Source organism: Arachis hypogaea, chromosome 9 (genome assembly GCF_003086295.3).
Source record: "Arachis hypogaea cultivar Tifrunner chromosome 9, arahy.Tifrunner.gnm2.J5K5, whole genome shotgun sequence".
NCBI classification, from domain to species: domain Eukaryota; kingdom Viridiplantae; phylum Streptophyta; class Magnoliopsida; order Fabales; family Fabaceae; genus Arachis; species Arachis hypogaea.
This window is the reverse complement of record NC_092044.1, coordinates 113,282,092-113,308,335: the sequence shown is the minus strand read 5'-3', so window position 1 is coordinate 113,308,335 and position 26,244 is coordinate 113,282,092. Positions and strand designations below refer to the sequence as shown.

The 26,244-nt window shown below is 34.1% G+C and overlaps 2 protein-coding genes across 2 annotated transcripts; one reads left to right on the top strand and one right to left on the bottom strand.

The window, feature by feature from the left end:
- Nucleotides 1-3,350: 3,350 nt before the first annotated feature.
- Nucleotides 3,351-9,486, bottom strand: LOC112712074 (glutamine--tRNA ligase). The gene is made up of 23 exons (XM_025764858.2): nucleotides 9,065-9,486; nucleotides 8,880-8,930; nucleotides 8,622-8,693; nucleotides 8,429-8,528; nucleotides 8,143-8,238; nucleotides 7,791-7,852; nucleotides 7,587-7,688; nucleotides 7,413-7,505; nucleotides 6,936-7,088; nucleotides 6,786-6,841; nucleotides 6,408-6,498; nucleotides 6,241-6,327; nucleotides 5,731-5,928; nucleotides 5,544-5,642; nucleotides 5,332-5,463; nucleotides 5,095-5,231; nucleotides 4,901-5,000; nucleotides 4,711-4,806; nucleotides 4,407-4,507; nucleotides 4,225-4,330; nucleotides 4,052-4,141; nucleotides 3,821-3,950; nucleotides 3,351-3,689 (listed from the first exon to the last, which is right to left on the bottom strand). Exons 1-23 carry the CDS (start codon nucleotides 9,200-9,202, stop codon nucleotides 3,595-3,597), a joined length of 2,385 nt encoding a protein of 794 aa, XP_025620643.1. The 5' UTR covers nucleotides 9,203-9,486; the 3' UTR covers nucleotides 3,351-3,594.
- Nucleotides 9,487-23,475: 13,989 nt separating this feature from the next.
- LOC112712071 (uncharacterized) lies at nucleotides 23,476-24,879 on the top strand. The gene has a single exon (XM_025764857.3). The coding sequence runs from the start codon at nucleotides 24,049-24,051 to the stop codon at nucleotides 24,856-24,858; it is 810 nt and encodes a 269-aa protein (XP_025620642.1). The 5' UTR covers nucleotides 23,476-24,048; the 3' UTR covers nucleotides 24,859-24,879.
- The last annotated feature ends 1,365 nt before the right edge of the window (nucleotides 24,880-26,244 follow it).

Genomic DNA, 26,244 nt, shown 5'->3' with positions numbered 1-26,244 from the left:
GATGGCGAAAGTATAATTTTGACTAACCAAAAATTCAGTCTCGTTATACGACTTTAAAACAGTAACCACAACCAAATATCCTTATCCTTTGCTAAATTAACGGCTAGGGTGCCACGAAATCACAACAAACTATTTCAGCAACTTGAAGATTGATCGATGTAGATGTGCCAATTAAGGTGGTCTTAGAAAACAAAATAAAATAAGAATGAAAACTACTATAACTCGGTTCAAATTAACATCAAATTCAAGGTTTCTCATCATGCGCATGATAGTGTGAAAGTGACCTATTGAAAGAAACTAAGAAAGCAACATCAGAGGAAGCTATATAGATAAACTTTAAATTTAGTTATTGCACTAAGATCAAGGGGCGTGACTTCTCTGTTTTCCCATAGAAAATGACTTGTATTAAAGTTTTGTCTGCTACACACTATTTTTTTTTTCTATCTATTCTATGAATCATGAAAAGAAACATCAACCAAATCATTGAATCACAGCTATATATTGCATACACCGTTAACTGTATGTATTTTTTAAAATTAATAAAAGAGGAATATATTATTTATTTTCAAAGTCTTCATAGGAAAATAAACAGGGGCCTGCATTGGTGTTGTAGGGTCAAAAACATTTAGCAAAGGAAATAGTAATAATAATTAAATAAAATGACTCATATTTTACTCATGCTTTAATAAGCCGCCAATCGTCATGCTTATTACTTAGCTTGTGCATGCATGATTCTTTCCCCCAACGTGCTAATTTTGCAGCCACTTAATAAGTCTACGCCATGAGCATAATAATCTCCCTTTCACTCTTCTCTTTTTTCATTTGTTGATTTTTCTCTATTTTCTCTCATGAGAAATTCAATTAAAGCCATAGGTGTCATATATATAAGTGATAATGTGTCAGTTCTAGATAAGTTGCCGTACCCAGTTGGTTCAGATAATAAGGGAAAAAAGTTTTTTTTTTTTCAAAAAAAAAAATATTAATGGTGGCACCTCAGCATGTGCATGTGCTCTAATTATTCATTATTCAAGAGAATTGGAACCTTTGAAAGCAAAAGAGATTAGATCGGTTAGATGGATATATAGATAAAATAATACTCATTCCTATGCTTTCATCAATCAAATCAACATCTCTCTATCAAATGTAAGCGTGAATAGACCAAACTCCATAACCTAGAAATTATGAAACTATAGGGAGAGCCTTTAGTTTCATTTTATAACTTTATTTACCCTTTGCTTAGCAAGAGTCATCTTTTTTTTTTCTTTTTCTTTTTCTTTGATTGGTTATTGCAGCCCTTAAGTACATATATCTGGATTCTAATTATTCAATCTACTTTTAAATAAAGAGTTTTGATATTCCAAGTGACGTGATCAATGAGATGTAGTTGATTTGATTGAACATAAATAATTGTATCATTTTGTCTAAATGATAAAATAATAAACAATCAAAATAAAATTCTTTTTACATATGTATGTATGTGTGTGCTAAGGTACGGTGATGCCACCCTAGGCAAAAGCCACCGACCCCACATCCTAAATAATTGAACTTCACCTCACAAAAGGAAAAAGGTTGAAAATTTGTCAACGAGTGAATATGGGGTTTGGACATAGGTCCCATTGTCCATTGAAGTGAAAAGCACTAACAAAGTAATAACTAATAAGTCTTCCACTCTTCCTTCACTACGTTACGAAGAATATAATGGAAATTGCAATGCGCTTTTGGTATATTGGTATCATATCGGTAATCTTAAGGTCCTTAGCTTTAGCTTACTTTGAGAATATATCTAACTATCTAAGGTGTCTTTTAATTAGCAAGTGTTTTATGATGAGGAGTCATGGTATCGTTGAGAGTACTATGCATACTATAGTGTAAAAATAAGTATAAGGTTTCTAATTTTATATTTTTTAGGAGGTGATGAGTATACGGTTCAATATGCCCTAGTGATATAGCATATAAGATATAACAGAATAACTACTTTTGGGTTGCTGATTGATTAGTTGGAATGAAAAAAATATAAGAATAATAAACTATCATTTCTCTTGTCACATTTTCATCGAAGGTCAATGCATGGCCATTCCATTATATTCTTCTAAATTACAGTAATATGCATACATTTTTTATAACTAAAGCATGAATGGATGAAATGAAGAGAGAGATTTGCATGTTTAGAGGTGAATTCTAAGTTATTATTAATGTTTATTATAAAAGCTTTCTTGTTAGTTAAGCTTTCTTGATGGTGAGACGCGGCACTCCTGGCAGTTGATATGAAAGTCAGCATGAAAATCTTGACACCTGTGTTTGGGTATTACGAATATTTCTTTAAAAGGAAACAATGAAACATGTCCACTTTCACTGCCAGTTTATATTCTAAATCTAAAACAAACTAACAGCTGCGAAATTTGAATTTGTGATGATGTACCTAATTATACACGATGACCACTGTACACTGTACACAGTACGCGCTACAGTCTGACTAATATTTTAGATCTAAATATCCTCCTTAAATTCTATTAAACTGATTAAAGTTGGAGGACTACGAAAATGTGGTTCCTTTCTTTGACTTGGAACGTAGTAGCAACTCTAGTATTCATCGAAAGGTAACCAACAAAGATCACTACAGTCAGAACATGAAATCACCGACAATTGACTATGACAGCTGGAGTAATGGAGTTGAGACCAATTACTCCACAACAAAGCATGGCAAAATACTAGGATATCAAAAGAAAACAAGACATGACAAGAGAATTGTGAAAGTATTTTAGGACTGTGTTGATAACCGCCGCTGTTGGATGTGTATTGTATTTTTTCTTTTTATTTTGTGGTTATGACCTTCGGATTGTTGGTGATATTTATTAGGATTGTCTTTTTTATTTTTTATTGTGATGTTTCTTATTACTGTTCTGAACTGCTTTCCTCTTTTCCCATTTGGATTATGAGTGTTACTATTATCCAAAAAAGAGGATCATCGCGAAAGATTTAATTATATATGCATGAAATTATAAATTGAGACCTCAACACTACTGTTTGCCAAAGAAGATCTCAACACCACTGATATGCTTTAGATAATAGTTTGATACATCGACGACTTATATCCTGTTGCACGAAATGGTGAAAACGCTGGTAACGTTTCGGATAGAGCTTTTGAAAAGAACAAAACAATTTGATTTAGGGGTTGCAAAAGCTAAGCAAATCATGCTAATGGATGATTCAGTTTTAAGAGTGTAAAACAATCCCCACACACGCTTAACGCTGATGGGTGCCCTCGTCCCTATACCCTGGGATTAACGAAATGGTGTACACTGTACAGTGTCGTGAAAGCGACTTAACTGTATGAACTATGAACACAAAAGTGGTGTCAAAATAACAGTAATATTGTATTTACTTAACCGAGTAAACATAACGAATACAACCTTCAAACCACAAAACCATAACATGTAATTAAATAAATGAAGTTTGGTTGGTTCTTGCGAACAATGTACATAAACTACATGAACAGTAAAGCCTTACAATGTGTGCGTAAACCCCAAAAACAAAAGTTGATTTTTGTATCTATGGTAAATGGATTATTTGCTCTTGTAACTTGCTCTGACAATCCTACTTTCCACCCTTACCATAGCTTCCTTTTAGGGTCACAGTCCGATTAAAAACAAGTTTTTCCACAGTAGAGTCCTTGTCAACCACAAAATACCCTGGAATTACAGATATAAAAAGATCATATATTGGGCAAACAATTACAACATCCATCATGCACGCATTATAAACTTCGTTGCAAACATGCACACTTAAAAGGATCAAATAACAAACACAAGTTGTAAAGTACCTAATCTTTCAAATTGGAACGTGTCCCCAACTTTTGCTTCCTTGAGTGAGGACACGCCATATGCATTGGGAACTATCACTTTGGAGTTCGGGTTTAGATCGCCAAGCCAATTGTCAAGTTCGGCAGGATTCTAGACAGTGATTAAACAAACAGAGCAGGGAAACATAATTAAAAAACAAGTAGGCGTGTAAACGTAATCATGTAAGGAATAGACTGATAAAAGTGACCAACCTCTGACAGGAATAGCCTCTCAAACAACCTGACTTCCATCTTCAATGGATCAACACCTGGAGAAGGCTGAGAAACCCAGTGGAGAACACCCTAAAACAAAAAGTTTTGTATATATCACCAACTGATCATATATTGCATTAACTTGATGACAGGATTCAGTTAAGTCAGCAAACCTTAGGCTTTGTCTTCTTTGAAGGATCATACTCAGCCCGAATTTCAAGAATAGTCTCATTATCATCAGCAAGAATAACTTCAGTGCACTTTATAGGAAAAGCATATCTACACATACAACAAATATCTTGAATTTGGGACCTACAGTTTCTATTAAGAAGATTAATCTGTACCTCATACCAACCTCAATATCACAGATTTACCAGGGGCAAGCCCATAATAATCTTTTGAATCTTGCATCCGGAAATCTGAACGCTCAATATATACAACATTGGAAAATGGGATCTGGAACAATTTTATGACCAAAGGATAATCAGAAACGAAAAACAAAGTGGCATGAACTTCAAAGTGTAGTACCATCAGTCCATGACAACCATAAAAGGACAACTGTTCAGTAAAAATAGTTCAATAGGAACAACTAGGATCATTTGATTTCGAAATACCGTTGTAATACCCAAAGATACAAGCTTTGACAAGTTCAATCTTACCTTGTACAAAGCAGATGGATCATCGGCTTGAGCATCAGGCCATTTTTTTCCATCAACCTCTATCACTGAGTTGGCTTCTAGGTTAGTAATTACCACCTTAAAAGACAAACCAATCAGTCTTCAGTTTTAAGTAATAAAACTGCGTTAGGTCAGACAGCATCTTTTGAGAGAACACAAAAGTAAAATATACCTTGAGTGGATTTAGGACAACCATTGTGCGAGCAGCAGTTTTGTTCAGCTCTTCCCTCACATGATATTCAAGGCGTTCCACAGATATCAAAGTGCCATCACTGCAGAAGGAAGAGAACAATTTTAATGGAACTAGGCACTAACAGCGTAATGAAAAACTGACAGTAAATACAAAGATTGGAATATGTATCCTACCTTCTAGTGATTCCAATACCACGAACAAAAGCATTGATCGAAGTCGGGGTCATGCCTCTTCGGCGCAAACCAGCTAGTGTCATTAGACGAGGATCATCCCACCCATCAACCCACTTCTCTGTCACTAGCCGATTTAGCTTCAACAAAGAAGAACCACTGATTATGGGGATGAAAGAATAGAAAAATTATGATAACCCAACTCTAAAATGTTTATAATGTTCCAAATTGTTGTCTCACCTTTCGCTTTGACATTACTGTGTTTGAGACATTCAACCGTGAATATTCCCATACATAAGGTTGATATATGCCTAAGGAATGTAACAACCAATAGTATGATGCACGACGTGTCTCAAATTCAAGAGTACATAGCTGCGTGCAATATTCATAGATCAATGAACCATTTTCTATTAACATGACGCATGTAGGGAATTCATTGCAAGAAAACTTACTGAATGTGTGACATTCTCAAGAGAATCCACAGTGCAATGAGCATAATCATAGCTTGGATAGATGCACCACTTATCTCCAGCATGAGGGTGTGGAGTAAACTGAAGGTAACAGCATTTGTGGTCATACCATAAAATAACAATCTCACTGAAAATTTGAGTAATCAAACACATTTAGTGGTGTGCTTACTTTAATGCGATACGCAATTAGGTCATACATATTGTAGTTATCACTTTGCATGTCTTGCTTCATCCTCAGTGTTGCTTTCCCTTCCTCTATAAGTCCACGTCTCATATCCTCAAAGAGTTTCAATGATTCTGAAATCGGTCTGTCCCTCCAAGGACTGTTTAATTTCTTCTCCCTATATTCCTTTACCTCATCAGGTGTCTGCAACCAAATCATTCAATAAGATCGTGTTTGTGATTGTTATAACCCCCCATAAAAATAAAAAGTAGGAATAATTACATCCGTCATAATTTATTTCACATTAATTATTTTGTCCTAGTTGGTATAATTATGCACCACAAGCATTCCCCCCACACAACGTATACCATCAAAAGCCTAAGAGTTATCACTTTGAAGGATTCAATTTATAGCTTATACTTGTAATATATCCACACTTACACCTTCAGTGAAGCATTTAAGAAAACAAACAAAAACAGTTCAGTAATAGTTTATTGCAGATGTTTGGATGTCAACCTGATGATCGACATAAGCATGACCCCTTTTGATGAGCTCAACTGCTAATTCATATAATTCTTGGAAGTAATCACTCGTGTATGTAATCTGCAAAATGTGCAAGGCTGTTACACATAATAGAAAAAGAAGAAACACTCAGTTTGAACAAGGGAGGAAGCACTAATAACCTTGAATGGTTCCCAACCCATCCACCGGACAATTTCCTCAATGTGATCAATGTACTCTTTCTTTTCTGCTTCAGGATTTGTATCATCATACCTGAAAGTGCCACAAATCAGCAAATGTATGTTCAATAGATATCATGCAGAGATACAGAGGAACTGAAAATCTAGCTCCACAGAAACTTTACAAGATCAGACCATAGCACCAAGTCATCAATAAAGCACTCTGAAGATCAATTTTTAATTCCAGTATGTCCAAGATGTTAAGGAAACCAATAAAATAACTAAAAATTCCATTTCCCTAGCAGCAACCTCTTTTTTTTGGCTGCAGATACATTGGTGACAGTAAAATTAAACATAAGGGATATAATAAAATAAACACACCTCAGATAGCAGCCTCCATTTCTATCTTTTGCCAACCCAAAATCAATAAACATTGCCTGACATTAATTTAAGATAAAAAATAATAACAATAAATCACTGCCAAATGGAAATCATTAATCAGTAATGATCTCAATGTGACACATCACATACCTTGGCATGACCAATATGTAAATATCCATTTGGTTCTGGTGGAAAGCGGGTCAAAACTTTCCCACCTGTTGCTTTCAAGTGCTTGTCAAGAAGTTCCTTTGTATTGCAACATCTCAGAATACTACCATCACTAAAGTGAACATCAGTATGCACCTGAAATGAACATGATCCTCATGACATGGCACAAATGCAACTTAATAAAAAAGTAAATTCTGAAAAAAATCAGGGTCTTGGAATCCTAGTATAGTAGTATTGATAAAAATTTACAATGTTGAAAGCTCAACATTGTGATATCAACTAGGCATTTGCTAAGTGCACTAAGAAGTCAAAAAACACATAAAATTTTCATGAGCAAGCAATACATTGGAAATGGCTCACATATAACTTGAGCTCAGAATCAGAGTGAAGAATTTGCTTCAGAATACTAACACAAAAGAACAGGGACAAAATTATTATCAAAATAATGAAATTAAATACCTTGAAATTTTCCTCCGGATTAGGGAATATCAAGAATGGATTCAGTTCTTCTTCAGGCGGCTTTTCTGGGGCAGCAATAGGTGCTGCCTTCTCCTATTTACATAGATAACACTTGTAAAATTACCAAAAAGGACTTGTAACAAACATCATAAATAAGAGTGAAATAGAGCTCACTTCTACTTTAGCAGGCTTCTCTTTCTTCTTTTTAGTAGGCTTTTCATCATCTGCTGCTGTCTTTGGTCCAAGTAGTTCAACTAGTTTTGCATCTACGAGTCCCTGATTCATGAAAAAGGGCAACACAACTAAAAAGTATTAAGAAAACATATATAAATAAACCCACTGTCTACAATGTTAGATCCATTTCATAGCCATCATCACCTTAGTAACTTTTGCATCAGCCCATGGGAGTCTCTTCCGAACGTGCCCGAGTAACTCGCCCACTAATAAAATTAAAAACAAAGTTCATAAGCATTGTGCAAATCGGTAGGTTTAAAAGGGAGAGTTATGAATAAATTTAAAACTGATGGGGAAAAGGGCACAGGCCATATACAAAGAAATGCATCAACACATAAAAAAAAAGTGAGCCATTCATTAAATACTCTTGTCAATAAGATTATTAAATGCGTATTCCAGATTAAAATTTGTAAGCGTGAAAATCTACATATATAGTTTGTAAAACTGGAAGCCAAAACCCATCATATCAAATTCTTACAAGGACATAAATACCTACCATTTATTCGGTAGCGTAGCTCCAAAATTTTCTCCTTATTCTCTTCAAACACTTCATTAACAGCATTTTGTATATCTTCTGTTGACACCTCAATGCCTGCTCATACATACAACACATCTGAACCTTACTACCTTAGAAAAGAAACTTGGGACACTATAGAACAAAAGAACTAAAATGTGAAATCCAATCTACTTTAGAAAATGGCACATATTTTTTTCTGAAACCTAACGCACAATGAAATCAAGCCATCAAACTAATATCATGCTAAGGATTTTTCTCTGCATACCAACACCACAGGCTTCTTCAAATTTCTTCAAATCAAGCTTGTCAGGGCCAATGGCAGCAAGGAAAGCTAGTGCTGCATCTAACTGAGCTGCTGTTTTCACCTGCAACAAGATGGAACAATTTCATGATACAGTTAGCAACAACACGTCAATCCCAGAACATCAAATAGCAGCAACATATTATAGTTCACACACCTTGGACGTGACAATGTATTGAAGTAATGTTGGGCGATTTGGCAGGGCATTCCCAGGGTACTTTGTCGCAACCTGCCACACAAAAACAAAAAACAATAGCATTAATAATCATGTCAAACAATCGAGAGATAAATAACCAGAATAAGAAATGAAGATTATTCGTTTCTCTCCGTTACTATAACTTTCATTTATTAACTGATTATTATTGGCATCCAAGCAAGTAAGCTTAAAATTAGCTGCATGCAGTAAATATATTACCGTGTAAAGAAGATTTCCAACAGTTCGGTCGCATCCACCAGTAACACCAGCCTTAAAACAAATACACGTCGAAGAACAACACAAAACGAATGTAAGAAAACAACGAGCAACGGAAACTTGAAGAGTGCGAGAACAGAACACAGAAATAGAAATAGTTATAGCTAAAAAAGACGGAATAGTTTTACCTCGTCGATTACGGTAATGAGGTTGGTGGTGACTTTTTTGTTGGCGACGGTGTTGCGGGCGGTGCCCTCATCCAATCCTATATCCTTAAAGAGCTCGAAGCACTTCTCCTTATCGGCTCCGTCGTCCTTCGTCGGCATTTTTTGCGGCGGCGCTAATCGAAAAAAGCGAAGCTCTCTTACACGCGCGAATTTAGGGTTTTAGCTCCGACAGCGGTAATTTCTGTAATTAACTGTGTAAGTGCGACTTAGATGCATTAGAAGGCAAAGAAAACAAGGAGGAGCTTGTGACTGTGTGAGCTTCTGAATCAGGGTGCGTTTCTCTGTTTGCGTTTCGAAATGGAACAGATTCTTTGCTTCGAGAGATTCGTTTTCCTTTGGGCTCTTATCCCCGATTAGGACTTCCGTTGACGTTTACTTCATCAACTTGGGCCTCACGTCAACTTCATTTATTTTACCTTCTCAGTGACTTGGGCTTTACGCATATGGGCCCACATACTACTACTAATCTTTAAAAATGCTATATTAATGTTGGATCACGTGACCAAAAATAAAATGTCAGATCACAAAAAATTAAAAATAGTTAGTTTGATTATCGCGATTAGTGACTGAAATTCCCATTTTGCTTTTCGAAGCACATAACCTATTTTAGGATCTAATCAATTTGGATTAGTTTAGTGATTAGTTTATTAGTTCACTTAAGTAGATATTAGAATTTAAAAATTTAAATCTCATCTTATACATACAACAACACATGATCAGTGACTAAATCTTTGAGTAAAGTTTACATCCGTGACGAATTATAAAAGAGTAATACTATAATATTTGTATATATCTAATAAATTCAGTACAATATTATATGGTAAAAACAATCAATTACAGTTAAAAAAAAAGTAAAAATTGTAAAATTCGAATTCACTAAACACAAAATGGTATAAGAGATAAAAATAGGTTGAAAATGTACAAAAAATTGGCCAGTAAGCTGTGTTATCCAACTTGTTATAAGCAGTTGAGAAAAAGAGACGTAAAAAGTTGAGAAAGATAGAAGAAAAAAATTGAGATGCAGAGAAGAGGAGAGAGGAAATTTTAGAAAAATAGAAAAAAAAAATATACCACTCAAAGTTTGTAGACGTAGTTCTCCAATCTCTTATTTGTAATTCTTTCTCTATTACTACGCTTTGATATGGATCATATGCCATCTATCCTACTTTTGTAACTAATTCTGCCTTCACAATTGAGGAGTCTAATACATATTCATTGACATTGCTATCTTCATAAACAATTTTAATGTACCTAAGTTCATTGTTAATTATTACAAATTAGTGCTTACCGATTGGAGAATATTATAAGAAACAAAAATAATTAGAGTAAAGTATTGTTTTTATTCCTAATGTTTGGGATAAGTTTTATTTGTGTTCCTAACGTTTAAATCGTTCTATTTATATCTTTAACGTTTATAAAAGTGATTCAATGTTATTTTGCTATTAATTATATTAATATTTCAGATTGTATTTTTCAATTATTCTCACTTAAATGTATTCATTCTCAATTAGGTCTCACTTAAATGTATTCAATTTTAATATTGTACCTAAAATTTGTATTAAGTTCAATTATGTCCTTAAAAAGAGTGAATTATGCAAATATTGTAGAGATTAGTTTCAACTTTTAATGAATTATTATCCGGAGTGGATCATCAATTTTGACCCAGACATTTATATTCTAACTTCAATAAGAGATTTTTAGAACTCTAACTAAAGCTTATGTGTGTAATTAACGGCAGAATAACATTAAATCACTTTTATAAACGTTAGAAATACAAATAGAACGATTTAAATGTTAGGACATAAATAAAACTTATTCCAACATTAAAAACAAAAAAATACTTTACTCAAAAAAAATATTTTGACATATTTCTTTGCCGGTAAAACTTGAAGTAAGCACAAACACATCATCAAGAGTTCAAAATAATGCCTAAGAAAATCTCAAATCTAACAACTTGGTACATTTCTGAACCAATGTCTAAACTTTTCTGTAACAATAACTCAGAAAAGAAAGGATGATCTATCATATTTAGGGTTGTTTCTGGTGCAATTTGAATCGATTTTGAGTAAAAAAACTCATCCGATTCAAACACTATGTTTACTTGTAGTGCGGTTTAGATTTGATGATTTAAAAAAAAATCCGATCCGATCCGATCTAATTTTTACGGTTTAGATTAGATTGGATTTACGGTTTTGTAAATTAAAAAAATTAAATATATATAACAAGTCTCAACATCAAATTTTAAATAATCAACAATAATATAGCAAGTCTTAACAATATCTTAAAAACTCAACGATAACATAACAATAGAAATAAAAAATTATAGGTTAGTTAAAATAAATAAATAAATCACATTTTGAACATAAAACATCTATTAAATAATAATAATACATGAAAAATATAAAAATGTATAACAAATTGAATATGTTATAAGTATAATTGTAAACATAATGATAAAATAATAATATTATAACACATTGTGCGTTTTGATTGGATTAGATCGGTTGTAAAAAGTAGATCCGAAATCTTATCCAATTCCGCAATTTGCAAAAATTAAAATCCAATCAAATTCGAATTAATACAATTTTAATCGATTTCCGATTTAAGTTAAATTAAATAAACAATTTAATTTAAATCGGTTTGAATTTGAACACTCCTAGACCCTAACCATATTTTTTAGATCAATGAATCAACTTTATTTCATAAGTTTTGTACCAATGTTCCTTTTTTTTTTTCAATTTGCATAACATAGGATTATTTTTCTATTGACTAAAATTAATATTCAAAACAGCCAAATCTCCAACCATGACAAGATCGTCTTACTCAAAAGATATTATTTCTTCTGATAGTTTTCCTAATTAGCTTGATATTTGAATAGAATAATCAGTGAATAGAATAGATTTAATGGATTTTTTTAATAAAATAAAAAAATTATTATTTTTAAAAATCTTATTTTTTTAATTTTAATTTTTTTAAATATGATTTTTTTTATTCAAAGCAAGTTTGCCGCATCCCGACGACGAACTCCACTTCAAATTTAAAAAAAATGGCCAACTCAAATTTTTAAGCTTCACAATGCACAATGACAATTATTATCATCGCCTCTAAAATACATAAGAATACACAAGAGTATATAGGAATAAATCATATCTTTATAAAGAAAATAATGGTTTTTTTTATTTATAATAGAAAAAATCCTTATTAAATATAGCTTATTACCGTGCATTTGTGTATTTCTGAAGACTATGAAAATAGTTGTCATAAAAATGTTAAAGAAGTCATGCTTGTTTTTGTGTACTTTTATCTACTTTTGAATACGATGATAATAACTTAAAAATTTGAGTTTCGTGTATTTTAGAAAAAATTAAAGTGAAGTTCGCCAGGAGTGCAGTAAATTCCTCTTAGATCCCCAAAAAAAATTGTATATATAAAACTAAAATTAAAAAAATAAAGTTTTGAAAAATAATAAATCTTTTTATTTTATTTCATTCTAGATTTAATTGGTTAATATCTTCACTGTAAAGTTTTGAGCCACATTCAAACATTGATTCTTGGGAGGTGGTACAGAAAAAAAAAAGTTGCCGTTGTTTTTTTTTTTTTTGACAGTGCTAGGTTCACAAAGGGGCCAAAACACAACAAATGGACGAACCATCCCAGACCCACCCGACCCGGAGAACAATCCCCATCAGTTCCCATGTGCGCCGTTCTTGCTAAGGTGGCCAATGAAGCCCGAACTCTCTCTGCTATCACCATGTTAAAGCATAGGACATCATTCTCAAATTGGTCAGGTATCACTGTAGATCAATATGCCCAATTCACATTGAGTGCTTGATCATATAGTTGCCTTTCATGCAATGTCATTATCGCAAGTGGGCTGCACATGCTCGATCATGATAGTCCACAAAACCATAAGAGGACTTTTCTTTTCTTATTAGCTCCCTCCTAGAACTGGCTCCATCTGCTGAGACATTGCAGCAGCAAGCATGCCAGGGCGGTACATCTACTATTGTTGAAGCAAGGCTTGTTGCATTAGGGCTTGTTGTTGTTGTTGCTGTCATCCTCTCCAACGATTCACTTCTTATCTAGCTCTGGTAATGCGGTTTTAATGCAACTAATGATGGCTTCAAAGAAGACCTCTGAAGTGGTGAATTTGCATGAAACCACTTGGCATGCTCAACTGATGATTTGGAGTTGGAATCTCTGGAATCTGAAAACCGTAGAACAATGTGACGAAGCCCACCCAAGCTAACTCCTCCGGTAATGCAGCAACCGTCGTGACCTTCTCTGCTTCAACTCCATCACTACTTCTGCTATCCGCACTGACATCTGGAGCGTCGAGTTGTCATGATCTGTTTTCCAAACCTGAACCAGACAAATTATTCTTGCGGAGGATATTCCTAATGGAAATTGGCTTATGCATGATCCAATTTTGGTGAAGAGTTTCCTGGCGTGTGTGTTTCGCCACTTCGTGCGCTAATGAGTTTGCTTCTCTGGGTACCCAGGTAAAACCCAATTTGGAATACCTCTTGCTAAATGTAGTATATCATCCAATACAACTTGAATTTTTGCAATTGATGCATGAGACTTTAGTGCCTGAATGAGTATCTGATTTGTCTGATTCTATGATAACCTTCTACAATAGGAAATTTTGTGACATAATTAAAGCTGCCCTAACCGCTAATACCTCCGCAGCCAATGGCAAGGCCGCAACTATGGAGGAGTTAATTCCTGAGAGAAAGGTTCTATTATGGTCTCTGAACACTTCGGCCGTAGTACCCTCAGATTAAGCTCCAATGAAAGCTGCATCAACGTTGCATTTGATCCAACCTTGCAGTGGCGGTCTCCAGGTAACCCTGCTGCCTAATCTCGTTACAGTAATTACATTGTTTGCTGGTTCCTCTATCACTTCTGCAAATTCTAGTTCCATTAGTTTAGCTTTGTGAATCACCATTATAGGATTAGGATTCGTCTTCTGATATATTGCTAGATTCCTCGCTTTTCACACCTCCCAAACTAGAAAACCAACCTTACTGCTGCAGAGATCATAATTAGCACCTACATTCAGCCTCATTTTTCCTAGAAGTTCCATCATCCACTTTCCAAAAGAAGAAACTGTTAGGGCCATAGGACAGCATTGAATTTGTGCTCCAAACCAAGCTGCTCTTGTCCAAGGACATAGTAGCAATGCATGCTCAGTGGTCTCTGGTTTCTGCAAACAAATAGGGCACATAGGGGTATTAATGACTCTTTTATCAAAAATATTTCCAAAGATAGGAAGAATGTTATGCGAATCCCGCATAAAAAGATTTTGATTTTTTTAGGAACTCTTAATTTCCAAATCTCCTGCCATAAGACTTTTAAGTCTTCACTAGTGGATGGAATATTGTTCTGTAAGCTCCTTTCATTCCTAGCAACATGATATCCCGTCTTGATAGTGTAAATGCCATCCGATCTAAAAGGCCAGCAAAAACTATCTTCCCTACCAAAAAAATTTACTGGGGTTCTAAGAATTTTATTGACGGAAGCTCCATCAAAATACAATTTTAACTTATCCATATTCCACCCCTCTCCCTTAAGAATTAGATCCTTCACAAACTCAATCGAGGTTTCTAACAACAAGATCCTTATCCAAGTTCATTATCCACTTATTCTCCAGAATTCTTACTCGCTCTCCATTTTCTATCAACCATCTTCCATTTCTCAAAAGAAAATTCCTGCCATGAAGAATACTTTTCCGCATCCATGATGCTGCCCTTCCCACCTTAGCATCTTTAAAATCATCCCTTGGAAAGTAAATAGCTTTTAGTACCTGTACCCAAATCGCTTTAGGGTTTTCCAAAATTTTCCACGCTTGTTTAGTTAAATGTGCTATATTCTGACAATATAAATCTTTAAACCCAAAACCTCTATCCTTTTTACTGGCACATAACTTATCCCAACTCTTCCAATGAATACCTCTTTCCTTACCTGAGGACGCCCACCAGAATTTGGCAATTTTCTTACTAAGCCGTTCACAAAAACCTTTAGGAAAAAGAACCACATTCATAGTATAGGCAGGTAACGCTTGAAAAATTGATTTGATGAGGACCTCTTTCTCAGCTTGATTAAGAAGTTTTTGTTTACACCCTCCTAGCTTATCCACCACTCTGTCCTTAATCCAACTGAAAGCACTATTCTTAGATCTTTCCCAGTGAGCAGGGATTCCAAGATACTTACCTTGATTATCCCAAACTAACAAGCCCAAAATCTCTTCTATTTCTACTCTAATCCTGATAGGAATTATGTTTCCAAACGTGATCCCAGACTTGTCCAAATTGATTCTCTGCCCTGAAGCTTCGATGTACAAATTCAAAATAGTAATAAGCTGATAAATTTCCTCCTCACTGTCTTTTGAGAAGATTATACAATCATCCGCAAAGAGGAGGTGTGAGATAGCTGGTACCGTAAGGACAATTTTAACTCCCGAGATTCTGCCCTCTTCTTTAGCCTTATCCATAACAATGGTAAAAACCTCCGCTGCTATTATAAAAAGGTACAATGATAGGGGGTCCCCTGCCTGAGACCCCTCCTCGGCTCAATAGTTGTCGATAAAAATCCATTATCTTAAGCTTATAACTTACTTGACTCACACACTTCATCAACAACTTTATCCGATGCGGGTTAAACCCAAAAGCCCTAAAAGTTGCTTCTAAGAAAGACCACTCCATCCTATCATAAACTTTGTTCATATCAATCTTAATAGCTAAGTTCCTGGAAGCATTCGCCCCTTTCCTATTCAGATCATGAAACATTTCCTGAACTATAACCAAATTATCTTGAATCAGGCGGCCACCCACAAAAGTACTCTGGATGGGGAATATGATCTTATCTATTATTTTTCTAAGCCTAATAACCAGCATTCTAGAAATAATCTTATATATAAAATTGCAGCAGCTAATCAGCCTTAGCTGATTGAGGGTTTTCGAGTGATCAATCTTAGGAGCCACGACTATAAAGGTTTCCCCAGCACTGCTTGGTAAATTACCATCATGAAAAAAATTCTTAACAACATCACAGATATCTTTACCAATAATTGTCTAGTACTTCCGATAAAACAGACTATTGAGACCATCCGGTCCTGGTGCATTAAGACTTTCCAGGCTGAAAGTAGCCTCTTTGATTTCCTCATCAGTAACCTCCTTCATGAGCTCCGCATTCATATCCCCAGTCACTTTAACAGGAATATGGCGAATGCAAGCAGTCAAATCCAATTTCTCCGAGGCTTTAAACAGATCCTGAAAGTGCCCTACTGCTAGCTTGAGAATATCCCTTTCCCCACACACCCAATTACCTGTTGAATCCTTTAATCTCTCTAGCTGATTTATGTCCCTTCTTTGAATGGTAGAGGCGTGAAAGAAAGATGTATTCTTGTCCCCAAATTTCAACCATTTTACCGTTGACCTCTGACCCCAATACTTTTCCTCACGTCTCCATAATCTAGTGATCTCTAATTTAGACTGTTAATCTCCTGCTGCTGAGACTCTGTATAATAAGCTTCCTGCAGATGTTTGAGGCGTAGCTTTAAATTTCCTATTTCAACATCAGCTCGCTTAAAACTATCTTTACTCTATTTGACCAATTCTTCCTTACAATTTTGTGTTCTTCGATTCAGATTTGTCCAAATGTCAGCCCCAGTATTTCCAGACCTGCTCCACCCTCTCCTTATAACAGAGTCGCAGTCAGCATGGTCTACCCAAAAAGCCTCGAATTTAAAATTTTTACTCCTTCGAGTTCTAGGATTAACATTGAGAACTATAGGAGTATGATCCTAATTAATAGGTGGTAAGGCTAAAAGCGTAGCATGTTAAAAATTTCTTCTCCATTTCCAATTAGCAAGAACCCTATCTAGCCTTTTTTTCGTGACACAGTCATTCCTTGGATTACTAAACCACGTGTATTTCATCCCTTGTAGCTCCAAATCCAAGACAACATTCTCATGTACAAAATTTCTGAAAGATTCAATCTGACTACTCGGTTTAGGGTGTAGACATACTTTCTCATCTTGTGAAATAATATCGTTGAAATCTCCCATGAAAATTTTTGGTTGTGCCAAGTTATTATTTACTAAGGATAATTCCTTCCATAACTCCTTCCTTTTCTTATAATCTGGATGCCCATAAACAAAAGTAGCCTCCCAATCCTTATCATTACCACTACTACCTTTAGTTTTAATAAAATTATCACACCAAGCATAAACATGAACATTTACACTACTTTTCCAAAAAATACAAAGTCCTCCGGATAACCCCCGACACTCCACACAAAACATGCTATCAAAACATAACCTTCTCCTAATCCTATCACAACTAGCTTTACTAGCTTTAGTTTTCATAAGAAACAAAATGGACGGCCTGTGATATTTACAAATACTTTTTAATTCATGCACTGTTGAAGGGGCTGCCATTCCTCGACAGTTCCAGCTGACAACAATCATGGCTGATGGTGGGGCATGTCAAGGCCCACTTCCTCAGCCATGTCTGTTCCAGTCTCAGATTTGTACTTCTTATCTGGTTGTTGCATACAAATTCCCTTGGATTCCTTCATTTTTGCCTCATAATCTGCATTGATGCATAATCCCCTTTTTCTTTTGAGGTTCAAATGCATTCCCAAGTTGTAAGCCAGCTCCAAGGCCCATTCGAAATCATTCCTCTACTGAGCCTTTGCAATGTAATCCTCTTTCATTTCTTGTTGATCCTCTGGTAGCTCAACAAAATACTTGTCCTTAGTTTCCACCCTTTGAAACACAGCTCTGGCGCTTGCATTGACAATTCTTTTCATTTTTGGTTTTTTCCTGTAGCTCCACAACTGATCAACAACTTGACTCATACAATCTGTCCCCCTCCTTGTTGATTGCAGCATTCTATCGTTGAGTTGATGATTCTGCTGAGATCCCATATTGTCAAAAAGCTTTGTCAATTCTTCTCTAATTGATAAGCACCTGTTATTATCTTTGCTACCTTCCTTTACCTGCAGGTTTGCTGTCTCTTCCTGAGTTACCATCAGCTCAGCTAAATCAACCTCATTCTTTGTTGTTCTCATATTAAACGGTAGGCCCTTATAGTTCTCAGTCACTTGTGCACGGAGCTGATTGCCCTCATCCCTTAGCCCACCATCCCAATTATCCCCTCCTGTTGCCTGAAGCTTATCCTTCTCTTTCCTCATCATGTTTAAAAGGTCTGCTACTTTCTCACCCAATCCTGAATGTTTGTCTTCATACATATCACGCCTGGGTGATATACTTGCCAAATCATCATCGATCTGTACCATTGATCTCCGACTATCTCTATGACTGATATTTTGTTGCTCCAGGTTGCATTCAAAAGTTCTCTAAAACTCTCCCCTCGCCCTATCACCCGAACACTTACCATCTGCCCATTGCTCCTTGGGAAGATCCAATTTTTCGCACTCTCCTCCACCCGCTTGTTTATTCTTCATCAACAACCTGTTTTCCTCATCATCTTTCTGCCCTACACCCCTGGCAGAAATAGCCTTAGCCCTGTTGACCCCCAACCCCGAAGCATACCTCAGTTTCAAAGGGTCCCAACATGCTGTTGCCATTGGATTCTTACACTCCTTCTTATTATGACCAAGAATTTCACAGTTTAGGCAATAGCTATCCTGAATCCTTTCATATTTCAAATCAACCCACAGATCAAGAGAATTTTCTCTAGCTAGCCAAAAACCAGTAGGTAAAGGTTTAGTGACATTCAAAGTTACCTTCACCCTAAAAAAGGTTCTCTGAAAGATGTTATTCCATCTAGGGTTTTCTGTTTCCATAACAACACCCAGCCTCTTACCAATAATTTCTGTTGATTTTGTCGTTATGTAATGAAGCGGAAGCCCATGAATTTGTACCCATAATTTCATTATTTTGTGGTCAACATCATATACTAATTGTCTGTCATTCCATGTCTGCAGGTTCAGAAGATTTTCTCTGATGCTCCAAAGTCCACCTTTCCGTATCTGAACACCCTTGCTAGCATCCGTGAAGCTAACTAAAACCTTATTTCTGCCCACCTCTGAGATCGCCACTCCCTCCGAATTCTCCCAGATTTTCAGCAGTGCTGCTTTGCACGTGTTGAAGCTAACTTCTTTGTCAGAGAGAATCTTACCTACCATATTCAAATTTCCTTCAATAAAGCTCTCATCATATTCTGGGTTGAGACGAACGACATCTCTCTCGATAGACTTATCCTCTGCTTGTTCCATGACGAGAAAAACAAGAGTAAAGGAAGCTCAATTATCGTATAAAAGGAAGATGAACAAAGACACTCCTAAGAAGAAAATTCTACAAACAGTTAAACTACAAGTTGAAGTCCTATTATGTGTCATTGATAACCCTATCTATTTTTTTTAAAACCAAACTTGAATTTAGGGCCCGTTTGGGAAACTCTAGAAGTAACTTTTTTAACTTTTGACTTATAAAAAGTAGTAGTATTAATGTCTGGTATAATTTTCAAAACCAAATTGCAACTTTCTAAGAAGTTATTTAGGAACTTATAGAGAAGTTAAAAAAATGAATTCTCTCATAATACTTCTACTTTTCATCACATTTCTATAAAATAAGCACTTTTAGAGTTAAAAATCCAAACACAAAATAACTTATTTATAAGTTACTTTTAACAGAGTCATTTATTGTTTAAGTTATTTTATCAAAATGAGCTTAATTAAGTTGATTACTCAAATTGGGCTTTGGTCTAATATGACTCAACTCAATTTACTTCCAAGTTTGAGGTAAAAAAAAATTTAAAGAAAAAAAAGAAGTAAAAGGAGAATTTTAGATAATAATTAAAAATTTTAAAAATTATTATATACTTCTACAATTTTATCTTTTATTAAATATTATGCATGAAAATATAAATAATAACAAATGATAATATATTATTTTATTAAGAATAAAATAATAAATCTAATTAAAATCGAATAAAAATATCTAATTAAAAACACTTAAAAATAAAGAATTTCAAATGCTAAAAAAATTATAAAATCATCATTTTGTAAATAATAAAATTTGTTAATAAATTATAACTCAAATGACATAATTTTTTTATGCTCATCTAATAAGTAAGAAGTTGCGGATTGGAATCTTTTTATGTTTATGTTTGATTAAAAAAAAAAAACTCATAAACTTAAGTCCTTTAAAATATTTCCTTTCATTCTTAATTCTCCAAAACCATTCGTAAATACACCGGAACAAAGTATAACAGTGTCAGTGGCTTAGGTCTTAGGATGTGTACTTGCTAGTTACTGCTTACCCAAGCAATAAAGTTGATATTTTTTAGACATGGAGATACCAAATCCATCCAATCCAATAGCGAGCAATAAACCACGAATCTATCTAATCCAAACAAGGGAATAATCACGTGCTACCAGAGTATTAATAAAAAAAATACTTTACATATTCACTATATTTTGTACCTAAGAAATAAAATTGATTACAAACGAGTATAATATATTTATTTTGTACTTATTAAAAATTTAAAATATATAAAATAATATATATTCATTATAACTATATTTTTTACCTAATAAATATATATTAAAAGTATGTAAAATAATTATATAATAATTAAATTAATACTTAATTTTAATATACACACATTTTTTATTACACAATACATACGATGAGAGATGAGACTTGAGAAATGAGAAATAAAAAAGTCCAGCGGCGCTGCCAAATGCCAATACTACCCTGACACACATATGGGGATGCCCCCAAATCAGAACACACCCACCCCCTGCAGATTCCCTTTTCTATATTGCTTTCTCCATCACTCATATAACCGCATCAAGACATACCTTAAATAACGCAAATAAAGAATAAATTATGATTTTTATAAATTATTTTATTTATAAATAAATTTAACTGTAAAGTTTTTATTAAAAAAAGACTCATTTATAGGTGATTTTATTTAAATCTACCAACATTCAAACATTTTATAAATAAAATAATAATTTATTTGCAAATAAACATTTTTTTCCAACCATGCAGCGGTTATAGTAGTCTCATAATGTGCTGCTTAGCATATGTCACCACCAGAATTGCAATCTGAAAAGATTCCATCCAGCCAATAAAAACGAATTGGTAGTCAAGGCTCAAGATCGCCATGACCATTCAGATTTCAACATAAAATACAGAACAAATTAATTCATTTTGTTTCGTGGTTTATCCTTGCCACACTCACTGTGACACCTTAGTGTAAAATCAATATTATGTAGTTATCATTGCAAATACATCTCTACTTTGAACCATAATATCGATCTCAATGATAAAGAGATTTTAGAGGGGTGGCTAGCTACGGTTAAAGTAAAATTAGTAAATTACATTTAAATGAGATATAAGTAATAAGTTAGATAAAAATAGTAAACAACAGTGCCAATTTATAGGGCGCAAAATCAGGAAAAGTGAAAATAACTTACCTAACCTATGTGGATAGTGCACTTGTTGTGAACTTTGAACGTTCACACCTTCCACTTGAAAACATTTTGACACTTAAATAAGTATAGTGTATATTATTATTATGATTAAAGGACTACATTTTAGAATCCAAAAAAAATACTTTTTATCTTTTTACTTAGTAAAATATATGTGTGTTTTTGGTACATTAACGGTTTTTAGATATTATATTCGTTGTAAAATTCATTAGAGAAATAAAGTCTAACATTTTCATATTAAAAGAGATCAGACTTATTTTTATGACCATTTATTCAATTGAGATATACCTAGTGGATCATTTTTTTTATACCATACAAAATGATACAAAAAAATATATGCAAAAAAATATATAAACATCATTTTTGTTCATTCATACCTTGCATAAGAAACAATTTTATGTTTTTTTCAAAACCAATCATTTTACTGTGCTTTGAAACTAGAAGAGAGTTTATCTTCTTGTCTTAAAAGGAGCATATATATCTTGATTCTGATATGATGACCATCTTAGTCATGATGTTGGGCATTGCTTGAAGAAGTACTAAAGGTTGTGTGATACTAGAGATACTCCTGCGATAGTGCCTAGTCATAACAACAATAATTTCCTATGAACGAGGATAATTTTTGCCACTGTTTATTATTGTCCTAAATAATGGACCCTACATAGCGTGCCACATATGACATAAAGCTAAGATGTTCATTGATCAACAATTCAGCATGATGTTTTCACCACTAAGGCCAGCATAAATTGCCTGAGTTAGGTTCTACATCAAAATGTTGCAACTTGCAAGTATCCAAGAATGCAAGAACCATTAGTGGTACTAGTGGAAACAACAATTACTGAAGATAAGTACCTTCTTCATCATGATGACTAAGCAAATTTAGAAAATTAGTAGTATAATTGTACTCAGATTGGTCATTAACTTACCCAGTTTGTGCAATCTGTCTTTTAAGAACACTTGGGAATAATTAAGATTATATTACCATTTGTCTGATCTAATCAATGATACCTAAAGTCAAAAGATTTTCTCTCCATTTCTTTCAAATAAAACAAAAATATTTTCATAGTAATGTTAGAAGTTCAGTAAATTAATTATTTTTTGCCAACATTTAATAATATACAAAAAAAAGTATTGGCTAAAAATATATTATTGTACTGCTAGGTTAAAAATATTATGTTAATGACAAAAAGTGATAGCTAATGTAAAATAAAATTTTCTCATATTTTCAAAAAAAAAAGTTTAATTTAAACTAATACAAAATTTTTAGAATGCTAATTATTTTTAATTTTAAATGTTCGGAACATGTTATTCAACTTTTTCAAGTTTTGTTTTTGGATATAAGATAGTTGTAATATTTTCACATTATTTTCTAAAAAAAATTAATATTAAAGAGATAATAATTTAAAATTAATTTATTTAACTTAATATTTATAATTTTATTCGTATAATATTATTACATCTAATATTATAAACTGTTTCAATAATAATTAATGAATATAAAATAAAATAATCTTATACTAATTTCGGATTGATTTTTATTGTTTTCCAACAAATTTTAAAAGGGAAAAACTACATTATTTTTCTTATCAAAAAGCTATTTAAGAGGATAATAAATATCAGATTTGTCTTGCAATCATTAGCGATCAATTTTCCTTTCACTGTTTACAACCTCTATACCACTTGTCATTATCATGCCGCTACACATTACCTTTCTTTTCTCATAAAAACAAAAGAAAAATGTAGGAGTTGTAGATCTTGCTCACAAAGCAAAGATAATAATAATAAAAATAATAACTTTAATCAGTAGAATTGACATAAATCAGTTCACAAGGTTTTCCACTTTATATTATGTAGGTAATAAGTAATTTCATTTTGTGTCTAAGATAAGGTTAATAGTTAATTATGGCATAAGTATGGACAATAATAGATCTTGTGCTCTGATTCCTAAGGCTTCTTTGGAAGGTGAACCTCCACGAAAGAAAAGAGAGATCCTTTTATAGGCTTTCGGTGATTGGCCTCTCTTTACTCTCTCTCTCTACCTTCCTTTCCTTACTCTTTACCCTTTCTTCTCATAAAAACAGAGTTCAAAGAAAAGTATGATGAATCAGCCTCCAATGCTAAGCTTAAATGAATGTTCCTCTCGGTTTGGAACATCCTCATACACACACACCCCCCAAAGCTAAAGCTGCAATTTCTGACTTCCAAACCCTATAATTCCACAACCTTCCCCTGTTCTTTCTCTCTCTCTCTCTCACTGTCTCTTTCACTCTCTTTGACTCCGAACACCTCTATATACATTTCTCTTTTATTTTTTTATTTTATTTTTTTCCATTTCAACTAACACCCTCACCTTACCCAATACCCACCATAAATTTTGAAACTTTTTCGCGGCTACTCCTCAAATCCCAAGAAACCAACACCAAAAACAGAGTGGTAGTGGTTCCCCTGTTTTGAGAGTGAAGAAAGAAGCCATGGCAATAGAAGTATGCTCTGAGACACCAAGCGCAGGAATCAGCCCTAGAATCTCATTCTCTCATGATCTCAAGAACACAGAAGGTGCTGTCCCCGTGGAGAATCGCCACCTTGGATCAGACCTCTGCATCTTTGACTCAACCGGCTCCGATTTCGTGTTCTGCATCACAAATTCCATAACAGAACAACTCTCTTCAGCCGATGAGCTTTTCTCCAATGGCAAGATTGTTCCAATGGAAGTGAAGCGAGTTTCAAATGCCCCACGTGAACCCTTACCCCATCATCGACCCCGTCCTCGTCCTCGTTCTTCAAGCACTGGAGGAGGATTCACAGAGAAGAAGAGGCTCAAGGAGTTCTTATCCGCAGAATCCGATGATGCAGAGAACGAAGAAGAGAAGCCATCTTCAAAGTATTTCTGGCAATTCAAGAGAAGTAGCAGCTTGAATTTCGATACGAATCGTGGGAATGGGTTGATTCGTTCGCTGCAGTTTCTATCACGGAGCAACTCAACTGGTTCTGCTCCGATTCCGAAGCAAACAGAGTCACAGAAACAGAGGTTGCAGAAACAGTGCTCTGTTTCGAGCCGAAGGTCTTCATCTTCATCATCTTCTTCCAGTTCAAGTACATATTATTTCTATAATTCTTCTCAGAAACCTTCATTAAAGAAAAGTAATGGATCTTCTGCTAATGGTGTTAGAATTAGTCCTGTTTTGAATCTACCACAATCATATATCCCAAAAGCAACTGCAAGATTCTTCGGAATTGGTTCACTCTTCTGTAATGGAAAGACTAAAAGGAAGAAGAAATAATATTTATTTTTTTAAAAAACATATAATGGTTATTTATTTATTTATTACGTATATTTTTAATTTCTCAATCATGATCCAATTCTTAATTGTAGCTACCCTGTCTTTGATTTAGGTTCATGTACTATTATCATGTGAGCTTAACTGTAAATTCAGAAAGAGAAAAAAAATGGAAAAAGGAAGGAAATTTATTTAATGAAATGGTTAAATAAGACTATATAATTTTGGGAAATTGTTACTCCTTTTTCCATAGGGGGGTGTGGATTGTAATTTTGGAAAGTGAAAACTACAGTTGATGGGTGGGAATGGACAAAAATAAATCATGCATATCACTATGTTTAGGGCCAAGGAGACAAATAAACAAGGAATCATTTTTTCTTGGTCTCTCCCATGCTATTTCCCTCCTTCTATCTATCCTTTCCATTAATTAATTTTTTTCTGCTTATAATTACATGTGGCTGGCTTTTATTCATCTCATCACTGATTGAACATTTATTTGAGGGGGCTCTTTTTATTTTTTTTTTCCCTTTCTACATAAATTAATTTAAATAAAATTTTGAAACTGAATGGGTCCCTAATTTTTTGTTCTTTTTGTTTTATTGAACCATCCAGACAAAACAGCCGAGTCAAAAAGAACAGGTTAGATTAGAAAAAGAAAAAATTGATTAAGATGATACCACCCTTAATTCTTTTTCAATGGCGCCAGTTTACATATATAGTTGATCATTCATAAGTCATGAGACATAACCACCCTTACCTGGCCCATTCTTTGAGTACACAGTCTTAACCAATTAATGACTTCACAGAAGATTATCCCATTTTCTATGTCTTTTATTTTCACTACATGGCCCATTCTTTGAATATACAAATTTCTGGTGAATGACTTTTTACAACACTGTTATAGTATCTTATATATATTTTCTTGTTATTTTCTTGTGAACTGGGTCCATGACATTACTCTGCCAAGTCACGGAAAAAAAATATTATCTCAAAAGAAAAAAACGTCCACAACGTCTAAACAATATAGTGACAATGTGTATGCACCATTTTTCTATTGTTGTTTACTGTCATGTTTGGATATGCTGTGGTGTCTGCGTGAAATCTATTCTGCGGAAATGTCTTATCAGTTCATAAAACTTAAAGCAAAGGAAGAAATGAGTTAGGTGCAAGTTTTGGCCTGGCAAAGCTGTCTTATATGATAGTACAAATGAACAACAACTAAGGATTGCCTATTCCCATGAAAAATAGAAGCTATGGTCCATTAATGATGTTTGGTTGTCTACTCTATGTTCAACAACATCGCCAAATTATTGTAGCTCCATAAAAACGACTAATCGGTGATCATATGCATGCCATTTGAATTTATATACAGTCTAAGTTCACGTCACG

Excerpts from the sequence above, each read along its gene's own strand:
- LOC112712074 (XM_025764858.2), bottom strand. The coding sequence starts at position 9,202 with ATGCCGACGAAGGACGACGGAGCCGATAAGGAGAAGTGCTTCGAGCTC. Across the intron at positions 7,506-7,586 it reads AGAAGCCTGCTAAAGTAGAA|GAGAAGGCAGCACCTATTGC; the intron begins GTGAGCTCTATT and ends CTATGTAAATAG. Across the intron at positions 5,232-5,331 it reads CAGTAATGTCAAAGCGAAAG|CTAAATCGGCTAGTGACAGA; the intron begins GTGAGACAACAA and ends TCTTTGTTGAAG.
- LOC112712071 (XM_025764857.3), top strand. The coding sequence starts at position 24,049 with ATGGCAATAGAAGTATGCTCTGAGACACCAAGCGCAGGAATCAGCCCT.